This window comes from Mus musculus, chromosome 17 (assembly GCF_000001635.26).
Source record: "Mus musculus strain C57BL/6J chromosome 17, GRCm38.p6 C57BL/6J".
Taxonomy (NCBI): Eukaryota; Metazoa; Chordata; class Mammalia; order Rodentia; family Muridae; genus Mus; species Mus musculus.
The window spans coordinates 17,437,394-17,464,338 of NC_000083.6; the positions used below are offsets into that span (position 1 = coordinate 17,437,394).

General features: G+C 40.0%; 1 protein-coding gene across 2 annotated transcripts in view; it reads left to right on the top strand.

Moving 5' to 3' along the window:
* Lix1 (limb and CNS expressed 1) overlaps positions 1–21,994 on the top strand; it is a 56,702-nt gene extending 34,708 nt beyond the window's left edge. The window contains exons 3-6 of one of the 2 annotated variants that reach the window (NM_025681.2): positions 6,255–6,395; positions 8,575–8,670; positions 16,867–16,944; positions 19,713–21,994. In NM_025681.2, coding sequence (NP_079957.2) covers positions 6,255–6,395; positions 8,575–8,670; positions 16,867–16,944; positions 19,713–20,000 — 603 coding nt within the window. In that variant the 3' untranslated portion in view covers positions 20,001–21,994. Of the gene's footprint in view, positions 1–6,254; positions 6,396–8,574; positions 8,671–11,136; positions 11,745–16,866; positions 16,945–19,712 lie in introns of those variants that run through there. The other variant, XM_006524797.4, reaches the window with a different exon arrangement.
* The last annotated feature ends 4,951 nt before the right edge of the window (positions 21,995–26,945 follow it).

Below are 26,945 nucleotides of genomic sequence, written 5' to 3' on the forward strand. Positions count from 1 at the left end.
TTACAGGTAGTTGTGAGCTATCTGATATCAGTGATGGGAACCAAACATTGATCCTCTGGAAGAACAGTGAGTACTCTTTTTTTTTTTAAATTAATTAATTTATTTATTAGATATTTTTTTATGTACATTTCTTTTTTTTAAAGAGGTTTATTTATTTTATTTATTTTATATTTTTTGTTACATATTTTCCTCAATTACATTTCCAATGCTATCCCAAAAGTCCCCCATACCCTCCCCCCCACTTCCCTACCCACCCATTCCCATTTTTTTGGCCCTGGCGTTCCCCTGTACTGGGGCATATACAGTTTGCATGTTCAATAGGCCTCTCTTTCCAGTGATGGCCAACTAGGCCATCTTTTGATACATATGCAGCTAGAGTCAAGAGCTCCGGGGTACTGGTTAGTTCATAATGTTGTTCCACCTATAGGGTTGCAGATCCCTTTAGCTCCTTGGGTACTTTCTCTAGCTCCTCCATTGGGAGCCCTGTGATCCATCCATTAGGTGACTGTGAGCATCCACTTCTGTGTTTGCTAGGCCCCGGCATAGTCTCACAAGAGACAGCTACATCTGGGTCCTTTCGATAAAATCTTGCTAGTGTATGCAATGGTGTCAGCGTTTGGAAGCTGATTATGGGGTGGATCCCTGGATATGGCAGTCTCTAGATGGTCCATCCTTTCGTCTCAGCTCCAAACTTTGTCTCTGTAACTCCTTCCATGGGTGTTTTGTTCCCAATTCTAAGGAGGGGCATAGTGTCCACACTTCAGTCTTCATTCTTCTTGAGTTTCATGTGTTTAGGAAATTGTATCTTATATCTTGGGTATCCTAGGTTTTGGGCTAATATCCACAGTGAGTACTCTTAATTGTTGAGCCATCCATCTCTCTAGCCACCAAAACAAGCCAAAAAATTTGAGCTTTGATTAGTTCATTGTATCTTCAACTTAACTTGAAAAAAGATGGAGAAGAAAAAAAGAAGGAAGAAAGGCTAGGAGGGAAAGAGGAAAGGAGAGAGAGAAGGAGAGGGAAATTGGGAAAGGGAGGGAAGGAGGGAGAGAAGGAGAGAGGAAGGAGGGAGAGAGAAAATCCTGAAGGAGCATAATACAATTTAGAATTATAATGATTACCAGGGACTTTGGTCGAGGTACATGTGTAGAATAGCATTTCAAGCAGAGGTAAATGAGGAGGGGAGCAGGTGGTTTATATTATGAAAATAACATTCTGGCCCACCATATGCCTGAAATATTCCTCTAAGCTAACAGGAACTTGTGAATTTTTCCTGAACACTGGACTCCCAAACCAGCCCCCTCTCCCCCCTCCCCCCTCCCTGCCTAGCAACCCCTGTTCTCAGTACACACAGAGCTCAGAATTGTTCCCCACATACTTGCCTCCAGCTTGACCTGCAGAGATGCTATTAACCTGAGTGATGGAGGCTCAAAGGTTGCCCTTTTCACATCTGCATTTGGAAGGGGCAGATGCTAATATATCCACAACCTAATATATTGGAACACATACAAATGTTCATGCTTTGACCAGAGAGGTCAAAGTGTTAAAGAACTGAGAGTAGTAGGGTCTGGCTTGTGGAATTCTATTTGTTGAAGGCTTGCTTGCTGTCAGGATGAAACTGAGGTGTTGGTGACACTGACCAGAGCCCACAGGCCATACACACAAACTCTGCAAGTCACTTGCAGAAACTTAGACTGCAGGTTGCAAAGGCAAAATGTTCTCAACCACATGAAAGACAGACATTACAGCATCTAAGATTAGGAAAAGAATTCTCACTTCTTGCAGTTGGTTTATTTGTTTTGTCACTTGCAAAATCTTAGCCTGGGTACCCCTTGTACCCCTTGGGTACAATGCACTGTTAAGCAAGGTCCTCTAAATTATTAAAGATCTGTCTTTAACACCAGCAAGGATGAATCTTTAATTTGGGTTTTCATATCCTTACAGTCTTTAACTTTTGCAGACACTTAACATTACAGTTATTCCAAATCTTGCTCACCATGCCTCTGCAGATCCTCAGCTGATGTTACAAAGGCTCTGAGTAGAGTGTACTTAATTTAGCTCTGGAGATTTCAGACAAGAAGGGCCTTTTTCTTGATCTTTAAAGCACATGGATGAATAATTCTAGGAAGTCTGTTAATATGGACTTGATATCTTTCCATATGCCTTCCAACAGAACCTACCATATGTAGGATATACGTTCAATAAAATCTTGGATATAAAAATGATGACTTGGCACATGCATCTTGCTTATTTTCTAAAACAAGCTATGGAAGAAAATCAATCCATTGACAAATTTTATGAAAGTTATTCTTCATTCTGAATTGTGTCAGAATGACAAGAAAATATATAAGGAGCACATCAATAAACAGTTTTAAAGTGTTTCATAAGTTATTAAAAATGATAGTGATTTCTTTTTGTTGTTGGTTTTTTTGTTGTTGTTGTTGTTTTTTTCGAGACAGGGTTTCTCTGTATAGCCCTGGCTGTCCTGAAACTCACTTTGTAGACCAGGCTGGCCTCAAACTCAGAAATCCACCTGCCTCTTCCTCCCCGGTGCTGGGATTAAAGGTGTGCACCACCACTGCCCGACTGATACTGATTTCTTGTTAGGCATTCCTACTTAAAATTTGCCTGTGATTACCAAATTTTAATTCTAAGAACTTCTTTGCATTCAAAATAAGAAGGAAGGAAGGAAGGAAAGAAAGAAAGAAAGAAAGAAGGAAGGAAGGAAGGAAGAAAGGGAGAAAGGGAGAGACAGAGAGGGAGAGAAGGAGAGAGGGAGAAAGAGAGAAATAGAGAAAGAAAGAGAGAGGAAAGAAGAAAGAGAGAGAGAGAAAGAAAGAAAGGAAGAGTACACGATTAGCTACTATTTGATTTGAGGACAGCCTACAGATTAATCTTAATTGTATCTTGACATTGTGTTGTTCACAGAAGAAATAAAAACCTTTTGAGAATAAAAGCAGAACTTTAATGTAATTTAGAAAAGCCATAAACTTTTAGAAGGACTATCAAAGAACTTTTTAACCTGAATTTTGCCTTACTTGATTCTTATATAGAACAGTTCCTCTACTGAGAAACTAGCATTGTTCTGTGTTCACAAAGGGGGATTTATCAGGAAGACAAGGAAGCGTCTATGCTGGCTGACTAAAAGCATAATGTCAACATATCTTACTTGAAATTTGTCATTGTTTTTCTTAAATAAGTTTCATGAAATATTGTAAGGCTCAAGACCTACAAAACCGGGTTCTGCCACTGCCAGTTAGAAGTGGGATAGGCAGAAGCAGCTGAAGAAGCATTTTTCTAAGAACGAGCCTAGGGACTTCAGAATCATCTGGAAGGCTTATTAAAATGCATATTTGGGAGCTGGGGAGTTGGGTCAGTTGATCAAGTGTTTGCTACACAAGTGTGAGGTTATGAGTTTGACCCCCAGTACCCACATATTAAAAAAAAAAGTGAGGCATAAAAACATGTACCTACCATCTCAGATCTCAGCACTGGGTCTTCAAGCTTACTACCCAGCCAATCTAATTAATTGGTCACCTCTGAGTTCAGTGGAAGATCCCATCCCAAAAAGTAAGCTGCCCAGCAAGATGTCTCAGCAGGTAAGATGATTTGCCTGATGCTGACTCTCTGGGACCTGTGGTAGAAGGAGGGAATGGACTCCCAAAATTGTCTGCTTACCTCTAGACATATTCCCCTAAAGACTGTCCTCCAGGCACATCCAATGATGCACATATGCCTGAAATCAGTACCCCCTCCCCCAGATACATACATGCATACCATTCACTATTCACTTTATTATATAAAGTTATTTTTATTAATCAGTTTGGTGCCTGGAATTAGACGTATTTAACAAGTCACCAAGTAACAGCAAAATGAGCATCAAGGGTCTTGAACTACTGGACTTGAGTTTTGGGGTAGATTCAGTGGAGATCTTCATTGGGTCATCTATGGGCTCCTGATGACCAGCAGATGACCTAAACTCCAAAATAAAATACAAAGCCAAAGGATTTGGGCTTGGGGAAATTTTCTTATCCAGTAGAATTTAGAAAGTTTAATGGAAATGGAGTGGGGTCTGCTGGCCACTCACAATGCATCTCATTTCACATGCCTAAGAAGTCCACAGCTGACTTTGCTAAAGATCATGACTGTTGAATATTCAAGCTCAGAACTTTCAGAGTGCAGAGGATGGAAGCTGTCTCTCTGTATTAGCGAATAAGAATGGGGGGGGCACATAAAGCAGTTTACAGATCTGTATTTATGATGAGGTCTGGTGGAAAAACAGTGAGAATAAACCATATGGGAAAGTCTAATTCCAGCAGGGAGCTGCTTTGAAATAACATCATACTTCACTTACCCCTATCGATGGCCCTGATAACCAGTTTGGAAAACAATAAAACACCCTGTAACTTGCCATATTTTATTTTCTTACAGTGGTCCCCACTGTTTGGTGGTGACTCTGAAAGTGCTTGTTCTTACAGGAGCATCTGGACTTTGGTTTTGACACCCCAAGCAGACTGCAAATGAGCTAAATTGCTTGCCCAAGTACAAGTTCTTATGGGGGAAAGGCCCTCCTTAAAGCTCTCAAAACCAAAACAGGCGGCAGTTACTGGCTTGGATTTGTAGTTTCAGAAGAAAGCAGCTGGCTAACATTAAAGACATTCTGAGGAACTTGTCTTTCAGAAATACAAAGGACAATAGGGAGAAAAGTTCTTGGATGGCTCTGAGCTGGTTTTATGTGCTTATTAACAGGCACACTTTCTCCCCATTGGGAGGGAAAAGCAAGCAAGCAAGCAAACAAAAAAACCCAACAGTACACTGAAATAATAAAACAAGTGACGGCAGGTGTCTGATTTCACATCTTGATATTAGCTGAGTCCCCCACCTTCTTTTTTCATGCTTCCCTGGTAAAGGCTCTGTCTACGGCCTGCCTGCCTGCCTGCCTGCCTGCCTGACTCTACTTTGATCTGTGAAGCAGTGCCATACTGCTGTAAATGTACATGCGTCCTTTGATCTAGTACTTAGTTGCTCTACTTAAATAGATAGCTTCTTTTAACTATGTAGTGTTCTCTCTCTCTCTCTCTCTCTCTCTCTCTCTCTCTCTCACACACACACACACACACACATACACACAAAGTTGGCTTAAACTACTATTATTTAGACAGAAAAGTATTTCTTAAGATTGCTCTGATCTGACTTTTATTTCCTAAATTTTAAAATCCTAAAGATCTGTTGTAGATTTTGTAAAGCCAAACTTATATTAAAACGAGTTGCTGTTACAAATGTTGTGTAATATTGGCAAAACCCTTGCTTTTTTAATGGGAAACTAGTTTGTCAAAGAATAATAAACATAACATTGTTTTGCCTATACATTGGCAAAAATGCTCATATCAGGGTCTGAGCATAATAGCCAATTATCCTTATGAATTTTAGCCCATGCTTAATATACTTTCATATTGCTGGCTCACAATACCATAAAAGTGTATAGGAATGGTACTTTTTAACAATAAGAAGTATATATATTTATTCTTGAAAGAACTTCTTACACATTTTATTAGGTGTTTTATTGGTTTGTTACTGACTAGCCTATACTTCAGTCTGTTATCCATTCAGTATATCATAATAGGGCAGGGATGCAAAGAAATTACATCACAATTATGTAATAGGGGAGAGACACAAAGAAAAATGTGTAATAATCAAGGCATGAAGGTAGGAGACAGCAGGGAATGACCAGCAAACAATTATACTCAAATATGGTCGGGGCCTGCAGCCTGGCTTGAAAGTGGTAGGCCAAAATTCCCAAAGACGCAGCATTTAAGCATCACTGAAGGACAACCTGACTCAAATCTTATGGCCCTTTATATTTCTGGCCAAGTTTATAGCACAAAATAAAACCATATATGCAGAAACTCTCTGATCTAAGTATTCTAACCCTTGGGAGATATCTAAAGTTTGAAAGATTTGCTGCCTCATGCTCTACCAAAAGCCTTCTTGCTTATATGTGGGTGTGTTAGATCTCTTGTGTTGGATGAGAGTTTCTGCATATCAACTAATCAATTTCAGATTCAACCCTACTATTATGTTACTAAGAAGGACATCACACACAGAGAATAATTAACTAGTTCAAAGGCTTATACAGTTAAGAGCTGAACACCAACAGTCTGAGTCCAGAACCCATATAAATGGATACGTGGAAATGCAGTGTTGGAATTGTGAGATGCTGACTTCTTTAACACTCCCTCTCCTTCCTTCTCAAGTGCTGCTTAAGTAGAGCTGAGGCCAGGCGGGATGCTGCTAAAGTGGCGCTCATCAACTCTCTCTTCAATGAGCTACCCTCCCGAAGGATCACCAAGGAGTTCATCATGGAGAGTGTTCAGGAAGCAGTAGCCTCCACCAGGGTGAGTACCGAGGGGGCGGGGGAAGGGCAAGAAAGATGTGGCCTCTGTGATAACATGGGGACATTTGAATCTTGGGAAATACTAAAGTAAGCAAATTTCTCATTTCAACAATGTGGAGGTTAGATTTTGTCCAGTGACTTACTAACATTTAGCAAAATAAACCTTAGGTTGAAACTCATGAAGGTGGAGCTAGCTGCTCATTGTGCATTTTGCCAATACTCTTGACAAGCCAGGATCAAAAACGATCAAGATTCGGGGTGAGGAATGTCACATGATTACACTGATTCCAATGGTCCAAGAATGTAGGCAATGGAAGAAAGATTTATAATCGAATGACAAACCAGTTCTAATTTTCCCCAAATTGAACTAATCATGCTAATTATGTGAAGTCCCTACTGTAAATGCTAATTTCCCAGCTAGCATGCAGGTTTGCAATTTATAGTACTAAAATACTGTGGGCTGCTTAGACAGCTCTATGTGTTAGAATAATCATGGTTCCTAGGTGTTCACCTTCTCCGGTAAGTGTTGAAAGTTTCTGTGACAGGTACAATTAAATGCTTTGAGAGAAAAAAAAAATGACATAACAAAATGGGTCTTAGAAATTTAAATAGGGAACTCTCTCAGCCATCTATGGCTGGATATTTACGTGTTCAGTAAATGGTGGAGAGTTCCTGCCCACTATCTCCACTTGTAAGCCACAGAGGAAACCTGAGCCCCACCTACAGCAGATGTTTTTCTGTGTGTGCTCAAGGGCAGGAGCTTGAACTATAGAAGAACAAACTTTGTCACCTTTCTCATTCTCCCTTTATCTCCTCTTCTCCACTCACCCCTACCCCTCACCCTTCCACCCCCTCCTCTCTCAGACAGGGTCTTACAACTTAGTCCTGGCTGTCCTCGAACTCACTATGTAGACTAGTCTGGCCTGGACCTCACAGGAATCTGCCTGCTACTGCCTCCTGAGGGCTGGAATTAAAGGCCATTGTGTGACCACATCCCCCACTCCCTTTTGTTGCCTTGAATTGACAGACTCTGTTTTTACAGGGCAGCTGCTGCCCTGCCAAAGGAGATGATCAGACTATTAGGGACTCTTTCCCCTTATGAAGTGCTCTTATCACTTAGAGGAGAGATGGGCCTGCAGGACAGTAGGGCTGGTAGGCTGGCTGGGAGAAAGTGGAGAGTTCTGCACTCTATCTGGTCTGAAGAGAAAAGGAAGCCTTTATTTTCTGACCCTGTAAATTTCAAGTGCCTTTGAGGAAGAGAAGTTAGGAAAATGATGCCTGATTTATATACACGTGGAATTTACTTAGGAACAGGAAAGGGCTCTCAATGTAAATGCAATTTGTCATTTTTCATGGAAATTTCTAAAGAGCAAGAATATATATGGCTTGCAGACCTCTGGATGGATTTCCCCTAGGATTTCTAAAAGGCCAACATAAATATTTCAGAAGCACTGTGTTAATGTTATTGCATGCAAAGCTATACATTTACTGCTGTCTGACGCTGACAGTTGTTTGTTCAGTCTCAGAACCTTGCTATCGCCCACCATCCTGGGACTCGAAGGCCATGGGGTAGAGGGAGACCTCAGAAGGAGGTCTGAATGCCATTTCAGAGAGCTTGTGTTTGCTGCTTGGTGCCGTTCCCTACAAGAAAGCTGAAAACGAACTTCATTTCTACCTGTCGCCTACCTTGATTCTTAAATATTAAGTGGTCTGAGTATAAAAAATATAAACCAACAGACGCCCAACAGTAGCGTATTATGAAAAGTTTCCTTTAAGAGACATGCGGGAAGAAAGGAAGGGGCCATACAACTGCACTTAAGTTCTATTGTAGAGTCTTGCCTGATTATCCTTGAAATCAGGGTAAGGTCAATGTTTCAAGGTTTCAGTAACTCCCAGTGACAACCATACAGAGCAGACACAAAAGCATCAAATTATATAGCAAATATACAGGAATTCCTACTTTGGAATCATTGTCCTATCAGCAGCTACACAAAGTGCTACCATTTTAAGCAAAAGCCACATTCAAGCTGACTCTGAAACACTCTTTACTGGAGTCATGTGAGACTCCAAGAGCAACTGCAAATCAACCTCTTTAGGGCAATAATAGGATTAGGTCCTGGTCCTTTAAAGAAGGGAAGAAATTATCAGTGATCGTTTCTTTGTTTTCTTTCCTTCCCAAGGGCACGTTAGATGATGCGGATGACCCAAGCACAAGTGTGGGAGCCTATCACTACATGCTGGAGTCAAACATGGGGAAGACTATGCTGGAGTTTCAGGTGCCTGACTCGCTGCCACTTATTTGTTTGATGCTCTAATCTGGAAACTTGGGAGATGTGCAACTCTTTTCATCTTATTTCTTTACTTTTACTAAGTGTGTCTCTGTGTGTCTCTACGCGCGCGTGTGTACATAAATTGAGGTTCTTGTGGAGGGTAGAGCATCAGATCTCTCTGGAGCTGGAGTTAAAGGACACATACGTAGCTACTGAGTCATTTCTCCAGCCCCAAGACATGCAACTCTTATCACTAGCCCTTCTTTTCCAACGGTCTGCTTGTAAATAATTCGCTCTTTTAGAATCCAGCATGGTAACTTCTATTTAACCACATTCAATAAGCCAAATCAAATAACAATCATGGTACACTGCTCTTGGGAGGCTCCCTGCCCCCAAACTTCAAGACGTCTGTCTTAAAACAAAAAGGGAGAACAATAAAGAGCCTATTATTTTTCAAAACAAAACATCCCAAAACATAGAAGAGAATACCAGGAGAAAGGGGAATGGCACCTGAGAAAAGACACACTCATTTAAAACCATGCAGAACTACATGGAGAGCCTGCCACTTTATATTTCTTAGAAACAGGTGAGTGATGACTGTTTTGCAACTCAGTAGCAGTTCACCAGATCTTCAGGACTAAGACAAAATCAAGTAGTTAAAAATACTGCTTATGACCATTTCTTCCTTAATTTTTTAGAAGTCACGGATTCTATGGAGGTACCTTCTAAAGTACTACTTCAGTTGTGATGTTTCTATTGAAAAACATGTGCCTCTCCCTCCTATGAGGGAGACCAAAATTAGCACCATGCCATCCACATCTGACAAGCAGTAACAGCTGAGGAACTCTGCTACTTACCACACACAATCCTCAATTTATGATTTCTCACTTTTATGATGGCATGAAAACAATTCCACTCCTTGTCTCTTCAGTAGATCGCTCAATAAATCACAGAAGATATTTAATATTTTATTATAAACTTTTGCCTAACTGCAAGCCAATGCAAATATTTTGAGCGTGTTGAAGGTATTCTATGCAAAGCTCTGAGATTCACTGGGTTAGTTGTACCATATACATTTTGGGCTTACTGATGTTTAATTACAATTGGCTGTATTGGTAATATGAAAAACTACATTAATAATGGTATCAATATCTGATTCTTATTTATATGTTGGGATCATAATATTGAGTATTGACAATTATTGCTGTAATGTAACCCTTATAACAGCTATATGAAACAGTTATTACCCATAGGTTATTTTCCAAGGGAGATTATCTTTACTTGAAAGATAGCTGAGCTCAGCCAGGCAGTGGTGGCGCACGCCTTTAATCCCAGCACTTGGGAGGCAGAGGCAGGCGGATTTCTGAGTTCGAGGCCAGCCTGGTCTACAGAGTGAGTTCCAGGACAGCCAGGGCCACACAGAAAAATCCTGTCTTGAAAAACTCCAAAAAAAAAAAAAAGAGAAAGAGAGATGGCTGAGCTCCTGGCTTCAGACCCATGCAAGGCAATCTCTCTCCTTTTCTTACATATCTGATTCTCAAATTCTGGCAATAGGCAGATGAAAATTCATCAGTGATTTGGCAGGAAATGTTTGCCCCTCTAAACAGCTAAGCTTAAGTGAACTAAAATATCCTACCACAGAGAACAACAGTTAAAATGAATAGTCCCATACCCACACTGCTTCTATTTTCTTAGGTTTGATTTCAAGAAGTAATCAGATCTAGAAAACTTTATGGACAAATAATGTTTATCGTGGTAAAACTTAATCATTGTGTTGCAGCTGAGGCCCAACGCCCCTACTTTTCTCTGGAGTAGTTGAGGACATGTGGAATGGACTAGATGGTTTTAGTCTTATTCTGTTCCATATCTGAAGATCTGTTTCTTCATTTGTGTATAAATCTGAGGAAATACCAGTATTACGCCACAGTGCCAGGGTGAAGGTGAAACCGGATGTAATGAGAAGAGTCTAGAACAGCCTGGCATAAGGTAAACACTCCATGAAGGTCAAGGATGACTCTGGAGGACTGAATTACTTTAAAACATTTCATGGATGGATCCCCCCACTCCACACAACACACACACACACACATACACACACACACACACACACACACACACACCGTGTAACCACAAGCTTCAAAAGAGGTTAGGTAACTCCCCGTCAAAATGTTTTATGGCCCCCTCCCTTACAAAAAAGGGGGAAGCTATAAAGGGTCTATAATGCTCCCCTACAATAACCTTAAACAAAGGAGAAAATAACAGGCAAAAAGAATGGCAGAAGAGAAAATCCACGCAATTAAAAACATATAGACCTATGTGTGAGTACCTATCACTTTACATCTGTGAGCTTGCCTGTGTTGAAATTCATTTTGACAACTAAATAAAAAGAATAGTGTCATTTTATAGACCTGGGCATTTATAAAGTATCCAGAATAGGTCTTCTTATAAGAGGAAAAGTCACTTAGCCTGCCAAAGCTGATGAGGCAATTTTTTTAAATTATTTTTTTCTTAAAACTCCTTCTAAGTACTATGAAGACTCTCTCCTCAATCTCTGGTCCATGTTACTTTAACCCGTGCCTTGCTGATCTGCTTTATGTGTGGTCCATAGTAAGGTATTTAAATGATATATAATCACGTAAATCACACTCTAGAAATACTTCAGAAAGACGGCTGGGAGCAGTATAAGGACAAAGGAAAAAGAGAGAAGGCAGGAAAACCCAAGTCCTCGGGTCAGGAGGGAGGACCCAGGGAGTCCAGCTTCTCCTTCCGCTTGCCTGCTGTGACCTAGCGTGTACCACGGGGTCTGGACAGATGTTATCAGCTTGTGTCTACGCGTAAAGGGAAGTGAATACAGATTTGTGCTATTTCGGCAGAGGCACAAATCAGTGCCCCCTCCCGGAGCTGGGGTTGCTACCGAAGAGTTTTGGATCTAGGAATGGTTGACTATAGCGTAGAAAAACAAGGCTGGTGTCTTGGGAATGCCCTTGGATTTTCTGTGGGCCAGTCCTGCTGCGCTGAGGAACCGCAATAGGCTTCAGCTTTCCTTCACTCCTTGGGAGGGAAGGAGTGCCTATTGTGAGGTAAGCTTGCCAGGGAGAAAACTGCCTGCTGTTAGGGGGAGGGACAGGAGCCGCAACCAGCGGGCGCTGGGTCTTGTCAAGGTCAGATTCTAGGCAGAATTTGACTGAAGCTGGTTAATATATTTATTCTGAAGACTAATGCAATCCAAGGAAGAGTTGTTTATTTACATCTGTGCTAAATTCTCCAGGTCGCCTTTTAAAGCCTCATCCCATAAACAAATTTCCTCTTAAACTCATTTTCTTGGGTGGGGAGATGGTGCCCACCTGTTTTCCAAGTTCTCCATTTACGGTGTTTGTTTTTCTTATTTCTGATGAATCACAGAACCGAGTCAGCCTCCCAAACTTCCAGAAGAGGCAACTCAAAGCGGCTCAGAGTGGCTGAAAAGCCATTGTGAAACCAGGCAGGCCATTTCCAAGATAGAGCCCAGTTGTTGCAGGATTAAACGAAATGAATGACAAAGTAAAACAGGGAACTGTGGACAAGAGCAGCAACTGCAATTTTCCCCCGCCAAGCAAAGAAAATACAGGCTTTTATTCTCCATTCAGCTTACAATTCACGTTGCTGACCAAGACCAATTATATAATTCATGGGAGCTCAGTGCAAAATAAAAATGCCAGGGCCTGTGCTGAAAAACTATTAAGTTGAGGATCCAACCCAGGGCAGTTTGCTGAGACAAACCCAAAAGGCCCAGATCAGGAGTGGCAAGTGATACATCAGTCTTTAAGATCTGATGCTTTAAGAAGCTCAGGGATTAAGATAGACAGTTTTATACAATGCATTTTAAGTTCAAAATGATTGCAAAACACCATCCTAATAAACAAAATACAAAGAAAAACAACGTTATTTATTTATTTATTTATTTATTTATTTATTTTAAGACAAGGTTTCAGTAGGTAGTCAGGCTTGCCTTGAACCCACAAGACCTGCCTCTGCCGCCGCCTCAGTACTGGAGGTGAACCGGTGTGTTACAATGACTGGCACAAAATACAGATTTTTAAAAGATGGAGAAGATTCATGAATCACCCCACCCAGTTTAAATCTTGCCTCACATATCTCACTCCAATGAGCTAGCTGCTCGAGTTCCTTTCAGTCCAGCCAGGCTCCCAAACCTCCGTGATTAGATTAGCCTATTTAACAAACTCTACAACAGAAGAACAGAGCAAGTCCTCACAGAGTAGGTGACTCCAAGTTCCTGTGCAGGTCAGGGCTTGATCAGATTCAAAGCCAGGGTAAAAAACCAGGCAGCAGGAATCACAGTGAAACCAGAAAACAATTCTTTATAGAAGTCCTCTGAAACTGTGCGTGGCTTTCCCTTTAAGTCAGACAGAGCATGGAAGCACTGGGCTCAGCACTAATTTTCACTCAGGAAGTTGTGAAGACACCTGTAATCCCAGCACTCAGGAGGAAGAGGCAGGTGGATCTCTGAGTTTGATATCAGCCTTGTCCACATAACTGAGCTTCAGGACAGCCAGAGCTACAAAGTCTTGGAAAAAAAAAAAGACAAACCCAGCAAACAAAACAAACCAACAACAACAAAAAAAAGATTTTGGTCTCATGAAAGGAAATAAGGAAATGGAACAGAAGTGTTTGTAAGTAATTAGGTATATCTTATACAATGCTGGCAAGTGTTTGTACACAGCAGGGCAAAAGCTAGACCAGGATAGAAAGAATGTGGAGGAGAAGGCGGTCACCTTCCATAAAGAAATGTAAAAACCAGAGCCACACTCTGGAGGAAGTACTTTTTAGATAAATCAGAGCAGTAGGGAGGGACTGACCTTTCTCCTAGAGGCAAGAAGAGTTCCAGCCTTTTTAGGAAGACTTTGGGAGAAGTTTGCCAAAGGGGCATGAGAAAGCTTTCTGGTTCTGTTCACATTATATCCATGGGTTGCAAAGTTCTAGGAGGTTCTCTAGATGGATGGACAACAGTCCATCAACAAGAAGCAGACAGGCACTGGTGCAGAGATGAGACTGTGGTCTCAGAAGATCCTGAAGAAAAAAGAATATACATCACCAACAAAAACCATCAGAGAGGAAATCAAGAGCCATATTAGCAGTAAGTTATTTCTCAGAGTTATCTCAGGGAAATCCTACAATGAGTACTAGAAACTGCAACACTAGTCCAGCCTCTCTTCTTCGTCTGCCAAATTTACATAGGGACTGTGAACATATGTCAATTTACATAGGGACTGTGAGCATGTGTCAATGGTAGGGGGCTTGCCAAGCATGTACAAGGTTCTGTTTTTGATCTCCAGAACTAGAAAAAAAAAATTAAACCAACCACAGATTTGGGATAGTCAAGGGGTCAACTGAAGAAGCAGAGTGATTTTTTTGTTGTTGTTGCTGTTGTTGTTCATTAAAAAATAAATACAGGGATGTAGAGATTGCTCAGGCTGAAGTGATTACACAGAGACAAGAGGACTTTAATTCTGCCATTAGCATGAACATAAGAACCCAGGCTTGTGGCTCAAGCCTGTAGTCTGAGCAGTAGGAAGATGGAGACAGGAAGATACTTAGGGCTTGCTGGGCAGTCTAGCCAAATCAGTGAGCTCCAAGTTTGGTGTGACCCTGTCTCAAAAAACAAAACAAAACAAAACAAAACAACAACAAAAAGTGGCTGAGTTACTGAGCAGGACTTCTGAACTCTACACTCATTAACATTCTTGTACACATCCACCCACATGTCTATGTATTTATATACATGACACCCAAATAAAAATATAATGGGTGCAAAATTCAAGTAGATTTTTAATGTGAAATCAAAGAAACTTCAAATATTGGCCTCTTATTACAACATAGAGCATAGGGAATTCATATTCATTTGGTGGCTACAAAGCCACAGTGGCATAAACGGTAATAGTATGGGTTTGAAGGGAACATTGGGGGAGGCAGCAGAAATTTACTCCTGAGCAACAGGGAATACTCTGATGAGTGGATTGACAGCCATGGTGATGAGAGCCCTGCTAGGCAAGATTTAGCAGCGTGTTGAAGTGATCCAGCTTTTGCATATTCCTGTAGTGATGCGCTGGACTGAAACCGAGTGGGGCCGGAGAAAAGGGCTGTGACAGAAGTCTCTGGGCATTTGACTTGGGACACTGGACATTGGGGTCTTTGTTCGGCGTGAAAGGACCAACTTAGTTTATATCTGTATGATATTTTATTGATGGAAACAAATGGTTTTGCTTTTACTTCAAGTGCAGTGTCCCTTGGTGTCATTTGTATGGTGGAGTAAGGACAACATGTCCAACTTTTCAGGATGAAAAGTAGAAATAGCAACTGTAGAGCTGAGACTAGTGCTGTTCGTTCTTCTGATAATCCCACATTTCCAAAATACACCAGATAATCTTAACGTGCCTGCAACCTAAGGCTATGCCTCTCAGAAGAAAAACATGTTCGTGAGCAAACAGAAGTGAAGAAAAGCAGTGAAAGGCTGTAGTTATGAATCATCAATAGGACACCTGTCTAGATGCTAAGATCTCATAACTGTTTTCACAAGCAGGAACTTTCTTAATTAGATAATGTTATTTTCCAGTGTTTACATGGTTGTGGTTTATGGTATCGATCCATAATTTATGTCTAGCTAAATAACAAAACAAAGCAAAGAACAAAGGCTAAATCCCTACATAAGTAAAACACAGCTAATTGCAGTGAAAAACTGCTAGCTGTGACCACATTAGGAAAATGGAAAAATTCAGCCTGCTGGTCTTCTGCTCACCTTGACATCAGACAGGGAAGTGAGAACAGAGCTGACAGGTCCCTGTTGTGCTCACTCAAGGCTAAAATCACTGAATGCCGAACCCTTTTTAAGGTGAATACAACCACACTGTCCATATTTTAAGGCATTTTTTTTTTTTTTTCGAGACAGGGTTTCTCTGTATAGCCCTGGCTGTCCTGGAGCTCACTTTGTAGACCAGGCTGGCCTCGAACTCAGAAATCTGCCTGCCTCTGCCTCCCGAGTGCTGGGACTCCAGGCGTGTGCCACCACGCCCAGCTATTTTAAGGCATTCTTAAAGCAGAGAGGTTTTTTTTTCTTTTTAGAATTAATTTTTTTTAATTAGGTATTTTCCTCATTTACATTTCCAATGCTATCCCAAAAGTCCCCAATACACTGCCCTCCACTCCCCTACCCACCCACTCCCACTTTTTGGCCCTGGCGTTCCCCTGTACTGGGGCATATAAAGTTTGCAAGTCCAATGGGCCTCTCTTTCCAGTGATGGCCGATTAGGCCATCTTTTGATACATATGCAGCTAGAGTCAAGAGCTCTGGGGTACTGGTTAGTTCATAATGTTGTTCCACCTATAGGGTTGCAGATCCCTTTAGCTCCTTGGGTATAAAGCGGAGAGGTTTACCTCTCGTTTTATGCTGGCAAAGATTCTCTCTCCTTTTCTCCCACCCTCCCCACCTCCCTCACTATATCCTGCTCCCTTTCTTGCTTTTTGAAAAAGTCAGATGAAGAATATATTTCAACTTGTTGACACGGAACTTTAGTATGAGTGAGTCTATTTTGTTTGGTCCGTTTTGGGCCAAATATTGGAAGGAGCATTGTTCAAAGCAAATGGACTCCTATAAATTTTACTTGGTAATATAGGCATATTTATTTTTCAGTTTAAATTGTTAAAATTTCAGTTGTTTTTTTTTAATGCCAGTCACATGATTTAAAACCTAGAACCTTTTAAGCATTTATATTCATTATGCGTGCAGCATTCAGTAATATGGACAAATTATTCTTTAATTGTTCTCCAAAAGTGAACATTTGAAATATTTTCAGTCTCTGCCTATTACAACATTCTATAACATATATATAACTTTGTATGTTAGGTTTCCTATGTTCTGACATACTTAAGTAACTTTTGGTGTGTACAGTTATTTTTATGTGTATATTTTTAGTGTTGAAAGATACTTGTCAATCATTTAGTAATTTTGTATTGAAAATAGGATACAGCAAGGGAATGGAGATTATACTTCAGGGGCCTCGGGGCTCTATTCTTTGGAAAGTCCCAAGGTATATGACAATATCATATATCTTGTTTCCTTTGCTTTTGGGGGTCAGACTTACATCTGCTCAGCTCTTACTGACATGTTCTTCTGCTTTAAGATCACTGACAGATGTTTGGGTTTTGTAGGAACTAATGACCATTTTCCAACTACTGCACTGGAATGGAAGCCTGAAAGCCCTCCGTGAAACAAAGTGCTCTCGACAGGTGAGATGGTGTGTTTGGGACAGGTTAGCGTGCTGAGGACAAGGACAGGAGCTTATCAAACTTTGAAGAGGGTTTTGTTTACACTTTACACATACTGACTAAAACTTCCTCTATTTACACATTTCTTTGTTTTACAATTATATTTTCCTATTGAGTTAAGGGCAGGAGCAAGTGAAGAGATATTGAGTCAAAGGCTGCCACACACTTAGAATGTTGGCATTGCATAGGGTTGATCTGAATGCACATTATACTGAAAGCAGAATGAAGCAACCATTAAGACAGTGTTGGGGTCTCAATAAGGTACTGACTTACCTTGTGCCTCCAGTCTCTTACCTTGGATCTGTGCCCTCTTGGACTCTCCAATGCAGAAAGAAAGAGAATGAGCTGCTTTCCAAACCCCCTTGCTAAACACAGACAGAGTCATTACACCAAAAGGCTATTTCACAACCACCAAAAGTTCCTCAAAAGCAGCAGAAAGGATCATGAAGTTGGACACCCTTGAATTTAGTCACCTTAATTTTATGGTTTAGGGGTTTCCCTTTTGTTTCCCAGAGGCAATGTCTCAGGATGTCTTCATTACTTAGAATAAGAACTCTTCCTCTTCTTAGTACCAAATATAACCCGTGTCCTGTGTGTACTTTCTCCATGTTGCCCTCTGAGATGTATCCTTTCTCTACGCACCATTAGAACTTGAAAGACAATAATTGATTATTGAGAATTTTCTAGAATTTGTATGAAGAACTAAGCCTCTAATAGTCAGCATGATGAGGGTGGAGGCACTGCAGCCCCAGGAGATTTGAGCTGTTCTCTGCTTAGGAAGTCTGGCTCTCAAATTGTCAAAGATGGAAAAGAAACGAGTAGCTGACAAGGGCTTGGGCTGTTTTTTTCCCCCTTTCCTTTGATTTTATTAAAGTCCTTTGAAATATGTTGGTTTGGTTATAAACACTTTTCCATGATTGTTTTTAATTTGTTAAGGTCATAAATAAATACCATATGTTCTTGAACATAAAAATAAGCAATGCATCCATTCTCCATGATCAAACATGTATATGACAGCATGATGGATTGATATTTTTTTCAGAGAAGAATTGTAAGGAATGGTTAATTTTTAATTATCTGCAAAAGCAAGAAATAGTGTATCACAAAGGTATCTTAGTAATACCAATAATGATAATTGCCCATTCTACCATGCATTTTTGAAGCTTATTTCTGTGCTTATTGTGAGCTACTTGGATATTCATGTTCCTTATGTTAACAAAGTGTTTAACAATCTAAAGACAGCGAAACCTGGGAGAACTGAGGCAAAATATGAGGTGGACTAGAGTCTCTTGCAATAGCCCAGCTTACTCAGAGCATCTGACAATTTATACTTTGAGAGTTAAGAAGAGTCACATGAGTAAAGTGTACAAACACAAGGGCAAGTTGCATGTGGCAGACCAGACGCACATGGCTTTCCATAGAGGTAATAGTCAGTTGTAATGAATAACAGGAAGTAAACTCACTCCTATCTGCTACACTTGGAAAAAGCATGAAAATACATTCCTAGAACACGTTTATATTTTTAAGGAGACTGAGGTCACAAGATTCTTCTTGTTTTGTACTGATGGGCTATCTCAGAACCACCCGCTCCTGAATCACAACAGAGACTTATTAACATTTATGAAAGTTTAGGCACTATGACTGGGTATCTCCCAACTAGCTGGTCTAATTTAAAGTAGCCCAACTAATCTAGTCTATGCCTGCCACATAGCCTGAGGCCTCAGGCTCAGACCCGGCACCTGTTCATTCCACCCCTGCTTCCTATCTCAACCCAGAAGTCCTACCTTTTCTCTCTCTCTTTGCTATTGGCCATCGGTTTTTTTATTAAACCAATTAGAAGGTGAGGGAGGTGCATGCTTACAGAGTATGAGGCAGGTGATGATCTATAAAAAGAACAATACCAAAATCCGAATAGTACTCAGCTCTTTGCTGGTACAGAAATCAACATTTGAATAATACAAATACAACCTTTACCGCAACAGTCTTGTGTTCTTGGCTTTTTTTTTTTTTTTTACAAACACAATTCTCCTCACAAGACCCCACTCTTGGACTGTGTTCCACACCAAAGCACAGAAGCTAGGATGTAGAGTCTTGGGTTTCAGAGTCTTGTTTGTTCTGAAGTCCCCTTGACTGAGTCCTTCCCCATTCCTGTACTAGGCATGTCCAAATCTTATTCTAACTCAACTTGTCTGTGTAGCTCCTTTCCTGTTTCTGTCTTGTCAAAGGCAATGATACTGGGCTTAAGGGTTCAATGAAGAATTAAGTTATATTTATATTAGTTGTTACAGGAATACAGTTTCAAGGACAGGCTTGCATTTTCTAGAGCTTCATTTTGTAATTTTTAGTGTTATGTTTTGACTTATTCTGGAGTGACAGGCTTTGCAAGACCAGATTAGTTCATCATTTCCTTTTTAGAAGTATGTCAATGGAAATTGGTTTCATATTTTTTTAAAAGATTTATTTTATTTATATGAGTACACTATACCTGTTTCCAGACACACCAGAAGAGGACATCAGATCCCTTTAGAGATGATGGCTGTGAGCCACCGTGTGGTTGCTGGGAATTGAGTTCTTAACCACTGAGCCATCTCTCTAGCCCTCGTTTCAGATTTTTAAAGTTAGGGTTACTTGTTTGAAAGCCATGTGATTGGGGAGGTATGGAAGGCTCTGCACACATGCACCTTTCTTTCTCTTTATTGACACTCTGAATTTTTGTTTCTTGGTTCTAGGAAGTCATCTCCTACTATTCCCAATATTCTTTAGATGAAAAGATGCGTAGCCACATGGCCCTGGACTGGATTATGAAGGAGCGTGAATCACCAGGAATTCTCTCTCAAGAGCTGCGTGCAGCCCTAGGGCAGCTGGAGGAAGCCAGGAAGGCTGGACAAGAACTACGATTTTACAAAGAAAAAAAAGAAATCCTGAGCTTGGCCCTGACTCAGATCTATAGTGACCCTGACCCTTCCTCACCCAGTGATGACCAGCTAAGCCTCACGGCTCTGTGTGGCTATCATTAGCAAGGCCAGGTGGCAGGTTTCCTGAGGACGTTCACATCAGGAATCTACCTGACAGAAGTTGTTAGAGATTTTAGCATGATAGTCAGTACCTGAAGGCTGTACTGCTCCTACACAGTCTGTTCACAGAATGGGAGGCTAGGGTTGACTGATCCCGATCCCAACTTCCTACTTCATGTATGTTTTCAACCATTCCCTTAGGGATTCTACTTCAGAATAAAAAGAAAGACAACAAAATTACTTTAGAAAGCATTCTTCAGGGTTTGATCTAATCTAAAAAACCTAGTTGATATGTGCCTTGCTAAATTGTATGCATTGCTTCACACAACAGTCCAGTAGAGCAGTCTTGGAGAAAACAGCAGCCAGGACTAGGGAAAGGATCATGATAACTTCTTTTTTTCTTTTTTTTTGGGGGGGCACAGTTTCTCTGTGTAGCCCTGGCTGTCCTGGAACTTGTCTTTAGATCAGGCTGGCCTTGAACTCAGAGCTCTGCTTCTGAGTACTAGGATTAACTACATCTACCACAACCACCTGGCCTATAACAATGTTTTAAATACTTAAGAGTAAATAAATAGTACAGATGATTTAAAAAAAATGTACAACACTCAGCATGTTTTGAACCCTCCTGAAAATTACTGTATCCTCATTATATATTTTGAAATTAGCTTTAATAACAAACACTATCACATATACTTCTCAGACAGGATGAAATTAAGTACATAACTGCCCTATTCCAATGTCCTAAAAAGGTGATGGTGTGTAGTGTTAGATGATTTCATTTTAAAATGATATTTTTTTAAAAATCATATCACTTCCCATAATGAGGCTAAATGTTCTAAGGAAAAAAAAACTTTAGATTTTTGTAATCTTGAGAAGGAGTTAGGATTTGTGTGTGTGTTGAATAAATTTTTAAGTGAAGAAATTTCTATTTCATTTTTTTTTTTACAAACTTTTTATCATTTCAAATTCAGCACATTTCCCCATGTTGGCTGGGATCTTTACGTGCAGTGCATGTTTACTGTGTTTGGCAATGTCCACCTCAGAAGATTGATATCTGATTAGATGCAAGAACAGTGCTTGCGTGGGTCAAGCTTCTCCTCTCTTTTATAATTATGACACTGTACAAATTCTCTGAACTGAAAATTACGTAGACTATTTTTCCTTGGAATATTCTCAGAAACTTCAGCAAAAGCAACAAAGGTTATGGCCATGGCTGGCCCTATCTAATAGCAAATCAACTTCAGCCAGGGCATTGTGCCAACCGAGTATCACACATGTCTGTAACACTGGCACAGAGGAACCTAAGAGAGGGACAAGACAAACACGCACGCTTGTTCTTAACACTGCACTGTAGAAAGGGACAAGAATAAAGGAGTCTCTAAGAAGATGGAGCCATGAAGGTGGTGCTTGTTGTTGCTATGAACTCCCTGAAAATTGAATAAAAAGCCACAGACTATCTCATAGCAATATATAATAATTTCATAAAACATATGGCCCTGCCCCAAAATTTATGGATTAGCCCAGAGCATCATTGACCCTTAGTTTGAAGCTCACAATTTTAAAAGCATACATAGTTTTACACTTCATATGAGAGATCTAGTAACCCATAGACCATATATTTTTTTCTTTTCTTTTCTTTCTTTTTTTTTTTTTTTCCGAGACAGGGTTTCTCTGTGTAGCCCTGGCTGTCCTGGAACTCACTCTGTAGACCAGACTGGCCTCGAACTCAGAAATCTGCCTGCCTCTGCCTCCCAAGTGCTGGGATTAAAGGCGTGCGCCACCACTGCCTGGCCATAGACCATATTTTTAAGATTACTACCATTACTCTGAAATCAAGAATTGTATTGTTTGGGGCATGATGGTTTAATTTTTATAAAAATCAAAATGCACCTTGTTGTTATGGAGAAAGAAATTAAGACAAACTAGACACTAAACTTTGGCAACTGTACCAGAACATTACAGATTTAATAAAATCATTGTTCCTTCAATATTCTGAATTTGGCTGTCCATTTTTTTTTTTTAAAGCTACGGTTCACGTGCGCTTTTGCTCTTAACCTTAACTATTTCTAGAAAAGAAATAGAATCAAGTCCTTGGATGTGTTCTTCACTGAGAATCTGGTCACCTCAGTCTGGGCATAAACAAATGGGGGGGAAACCCCAAAAGTTTATAACTCTCCTATTTCTTTGGGGGAAAAATGTTTCCAGTCAAAACAATTGTAGTTGGCTATAGACTAGAGGTTTTAGAGTTCTTATTTTTATTTCGCAGTGTCTTTCTTCATAGCTTATGTCAGACTATCAAAGTTTTCCTCACCTTTCACTATGTTCATAGGTAACCACTAGCCCAAACATTGTCACCTTATGTTTTTGTGGTGTCCATAAAAATTCAAATCACAGCCTTCTTCTTCGCTGAAACTTGGAGCAAATGGTCTGGAGTGTTGATACTGCATTCATCTAGGGTTCCAATATAAAAGAACTTATTTTCTCTACCTTAGTGTTTTGGGTTGTGCATGTAAAATACCCAAAGAGCTTTAACTTTTTTAAGTGGTCAGACTGTTTCAAGGTGAAATTAGACGGTTTGGGTGCATGGCCCATGCATCAGTCTTGAATATCTTTCATCAGACAGTTCTAATATACAGCATAGTTGACAGCTACTGCCTGCTTTCTCTAGTCATCACTGATGCAAGTCCATTACCTAACCTGTAGAGCCACTGTCCCACTTTGATCTTGGACCCAAACCAAAATTTAGAACTCTTTTAGACTACATGAGTAGATACTTTTCCTTGAACATGTTTTCTCTGTCACTCCGAACTAAAAGAGGAAAAGTGTACACACAGATGTGTGCGCACACATACACAGGGGAGGAGGGTCAGTTTACATTGACAGCTAAAAAACAAAAAAAGATGAATACAAGAAGAAACCATGGCAAAATACAGCCCCGACAGACACACTTTCAGTGACATACCCCAACCAGTGTCCATCCCCTATGAACTCCCAACAATACCATCCTATTATAAATCCGTGAAGGCATTAATCCATTAGTTAGGTCAGAGCTCTCATGGCCTAATTACCCTTGGAAATGCTATCACAAACTAGTCTAATCTCCTCGGTGTTTTTCAATATAGCTAACAAGTCATCTGATCCAGACTCTGCCCAGGGTGGACTCCTTTTTTTATATACTGTATGTGAAACATCTACACAGAATCACCTGAGATCCTTGTTTGTTAAAAAGTTCCACTGTATTGCAGAACGACTGAGCAAATTCTAGGCAGTTCTAGGTTATTTAATACTTCTTTTCATGCTTCTGACCACACTCCAGTCTTTGATATTCCAGCCTGAATTCACTTAATATATCCTTCACTGAGCAGTATAGCCCTGGCCTCTCAGGTAAGAACATACAGAGGAGTATCTTTCTGGAAGCTAGAAATTAGCAGAAGGGGCAAAGAGCTATGTTTTTCCTCTCTAAAGAGCACCTCGGCACCAACATTTGGTCTGACTTTCAAGCATCCTGCTAGGAGCCAAAAACTCACTTCTTTCAATCTAAGTAAACCTTGGTCATATTTTTGTCTGAGAGCAAAACTGGTGTAGAAATGTAAGCAGAACTTCACTCTTACAGCTTTTGATTTCTAATGAATGCTGGTTTCCAGTGAGAAATACTAGATTGCAATTTATAGGCAGTTCCTAATTTCAGCATGAATTGTATTCCATAAGTTTATTTGTAAACAAATTAATCCAACTCTGAGTGGTGTGTGTGTGTTTAAGAGCAAGACCAGAATTGGTTGCGATTTTCCCAGAAAAGACTACTTAGCTATAGAGTACCTAAAATTTTGATCCACAAAACCTGAGTCTGATAAACCAAGAAATTTGGGTTTATCTCAAAGATCAAGCACTTGCCTAGTATGTGCAAGGCCCTTATTTGGTTTCCAGATCCAAAAGGTAGAACAAGGAACAGCCCTAGGTAGCGGGCCTTATTCTAAAACATCTCCCTGGGGTCATTTCTCATGTCCAGATTGGTTGTCTTTTTTTCACTCTCTATCACCATTTAGTCATGGTTTCTTCTGTCAAATTTCTGAAAACAAACAAAACAAAGAGAATGGCTTTTTCTACCAGAACAATAAACCAGGACTTGACATCTTTGCGTGGTTTTTCATGGCTATGCACACACGTATGCATGATTGCGCATGTCTCAGGGTTTGCTTTCTTAAATTCTGGATCCATTTTTACTGTGATTCTTTCCTGATGCAACATGATAGTAGCCATATGAGTAAGTCACCCTATCAGTTCCAATCCAAGAACCAAGTACCACCACAATGCTTTTGTCCCAAGTCTGCTTCTGAGTTGATGGTTGTGGTCAGACCTGTGTTACCTGTCTGTCTCACTACAACCAGTGGTCAAGTCAAGCTCATATAGACAACTTAGACATAGTGCAAAAGGAGGAGGGCAAAATATGGGTTCAGTTACCAGAGGGAAAAAATGGCAATTTCCCAAGATATTTAAAAACTATTTCCTTCTCAAAGACCTTCAAAGACAGCATAAACAATAGAAGAAATGTGGTCTCTTCAACCAGAAATTGGGAAAAAGACTTCTGGGTAGACACAAGCAACAGATGTGTACCATGAATACATTTTACCATTTCCAAAAAATCAAATTCTTCCTTCAAGGACAAACTGCCCTATTAAAGATATTCAAAAGAATGATCTCCCCAGAGGGGAAATATAAAAGTGCTTCCAGACCAATCACATAGGAACACACAGACAGACACCCTGAGGACTCCTGAAGGGGATGTTGCTCATTTATATGTAAGAGCTCTGTTGCACACAAAAATCTAATCACTCATATTAGTCTGCAGTCACACTTCATATATTTTCAGAACTGATGAATTGGTGCTATGCAAGTGAGTCAGAAAATTTCCTCTAGTCTGTTTCTGCTGGGCACTGGCTTTCATTATCAGTGGCTGCTAATGCTCCCAAATGAAAGGGGTAATTGTTAACCCAACAAATGCAAACAGTTGGAGTAAAAAAAAAATTCACAGTTCAATAGTCCAGATCCTTTATTCATCCCTACTTGAGACTGGATTATTTGAAAATCTTAAACCTGCCTTGCTGACCTGTGAGTTGTGATGTAGACAGTCATAATGTAATGTAGGAACCATGCTATTCTGAAGTGATCTACTGTGTCTACACAAACACTGTTCTAGCCCATAAGTAATTCGTTGGTGATATTGGGAAGCAAATACACAGTATTTGGTGAAAGATGGTTTCCAAAGGGAAAACTTGAAAACGCAGATGATCTATTGAGATTCCAGATTGCTAGAAAAACTGAAAAGCCAATTTGAGACTACACCTACCTAAAATTAAAAAGAATGAGATGTTTTACCCTTTCAGTTAATAAGTAAAATGATCTGGGCTATCTATCTATCTATCTATCTATCATCTATCTATCTATCTATCTATCTATCTATCTATCTATCTATCTATCTATCAATTATCTATCATCTATCTATCTATCTATCTATCTATCATCTATCTATCTATCTATCTATCTATCATCTACCTATCATCTATCTATCTATCTATCTATCTATCTATCTATCTATCTATCTACCTACCTATCTATCTATCTATTACCATTTACCATCTCTACCTATTTGTCTATTGGGTAAAAGCCTTTGATCACAAAACCACTAGTGCAAATGAACTTTTTAAAACTAAGAGAGGAGACTTCATGTATCATAAATGCCAAAATATAGTTCCTTTTATCATAAATGAGAACATTTTTTAAAAAGATTAAGTTTGGTAACTTAAGACAACTTTCCTTCAACTTTGTCTTTTATTTAGTGCATACTTGTTGTCAACTTGTTTGAGGTCTTTTTTCATTCCTTCATGTGTAATCAAGGACAGTATCTCCTTATCCCATTTATCAGCTGTCTGTGAAAAGCCAATAGGGCTTGGCTCGCACTCTGTGGAAAGGAGGGTTCAGTGGGCTGTATCTTCATCCAGGCACCTTCCTCCCAGGCATTTCAGGTGCCACACTTGTTGACAGTAGGATTTACAGGGGAAAAGAAACACCTCAGAAACTATATATCCAGTTAGAAAAGAGTGCGTCAGGGTTAAAATAATGGGTTAAGCTGAAAGTCTGTCTATACAAAAGAAGGGAGCAAGTCCATGAGGGTGAGTGACTAATTGTACTATTGGGCTCAGAAAATGACACCTGGCCTTAGAGAGTTTTGACTTGTTGAATTCTGTGAACTAAATATCTAAAATCTCTCCAGTCTCCTGCCTTTTTTCCCCTCAGAGCACAGGGAGGGGCTTTTTCCCTTCATTCTCTTATTTAAAAAAGGTTGACCCTCCATAAAGGAACTCTACTCTCTTGTTCTGCACCTATGAATCTTCTCAACCAAGGAAGAGGAGTCACCACGCCCAGACACATTAATATAGATGACATCCTTCTTATAGGCTCCTCTGGGTTAGTTTTTATTTCTCAGAGAGTTTCCATCTTTATTATCAGACGGTCTTTATTCTTCACACATTCCTTCCCTTTCTCTCCCAAAACTTGTCACCATTCCCCTGCCTCCTATGCGCTTCCTCACTAGTCTGCCAAGCGCTTCTTCAAGCCTCGGCTAGTCTGTTACGCTCATAACGCATGGATGGTTTTCCTGTTAATCTCTCCTCTTCAATTTATTTCTTGAATTTAATTTTTAAAAATTCAGAACAGAACGTTTTCTCTTCCACACAATACTTACTGCAAAACAGAAAGCTTTGGTTCTAAGTCTGCAACCTTATTTTCCCAAAAGCCTGCGAATTCTTTGCTGGACTCAAACTTCCAGTTTCTTCTTCATGTTGTCTAGTCACACGTTACATTTATTTGATTCAAATTACTCTGTAGTCGTATCGAGAATTAAAGTTCTGTAGGACTACTCAAAGTAAATTGACTTTGTAGTAATAAAAACAT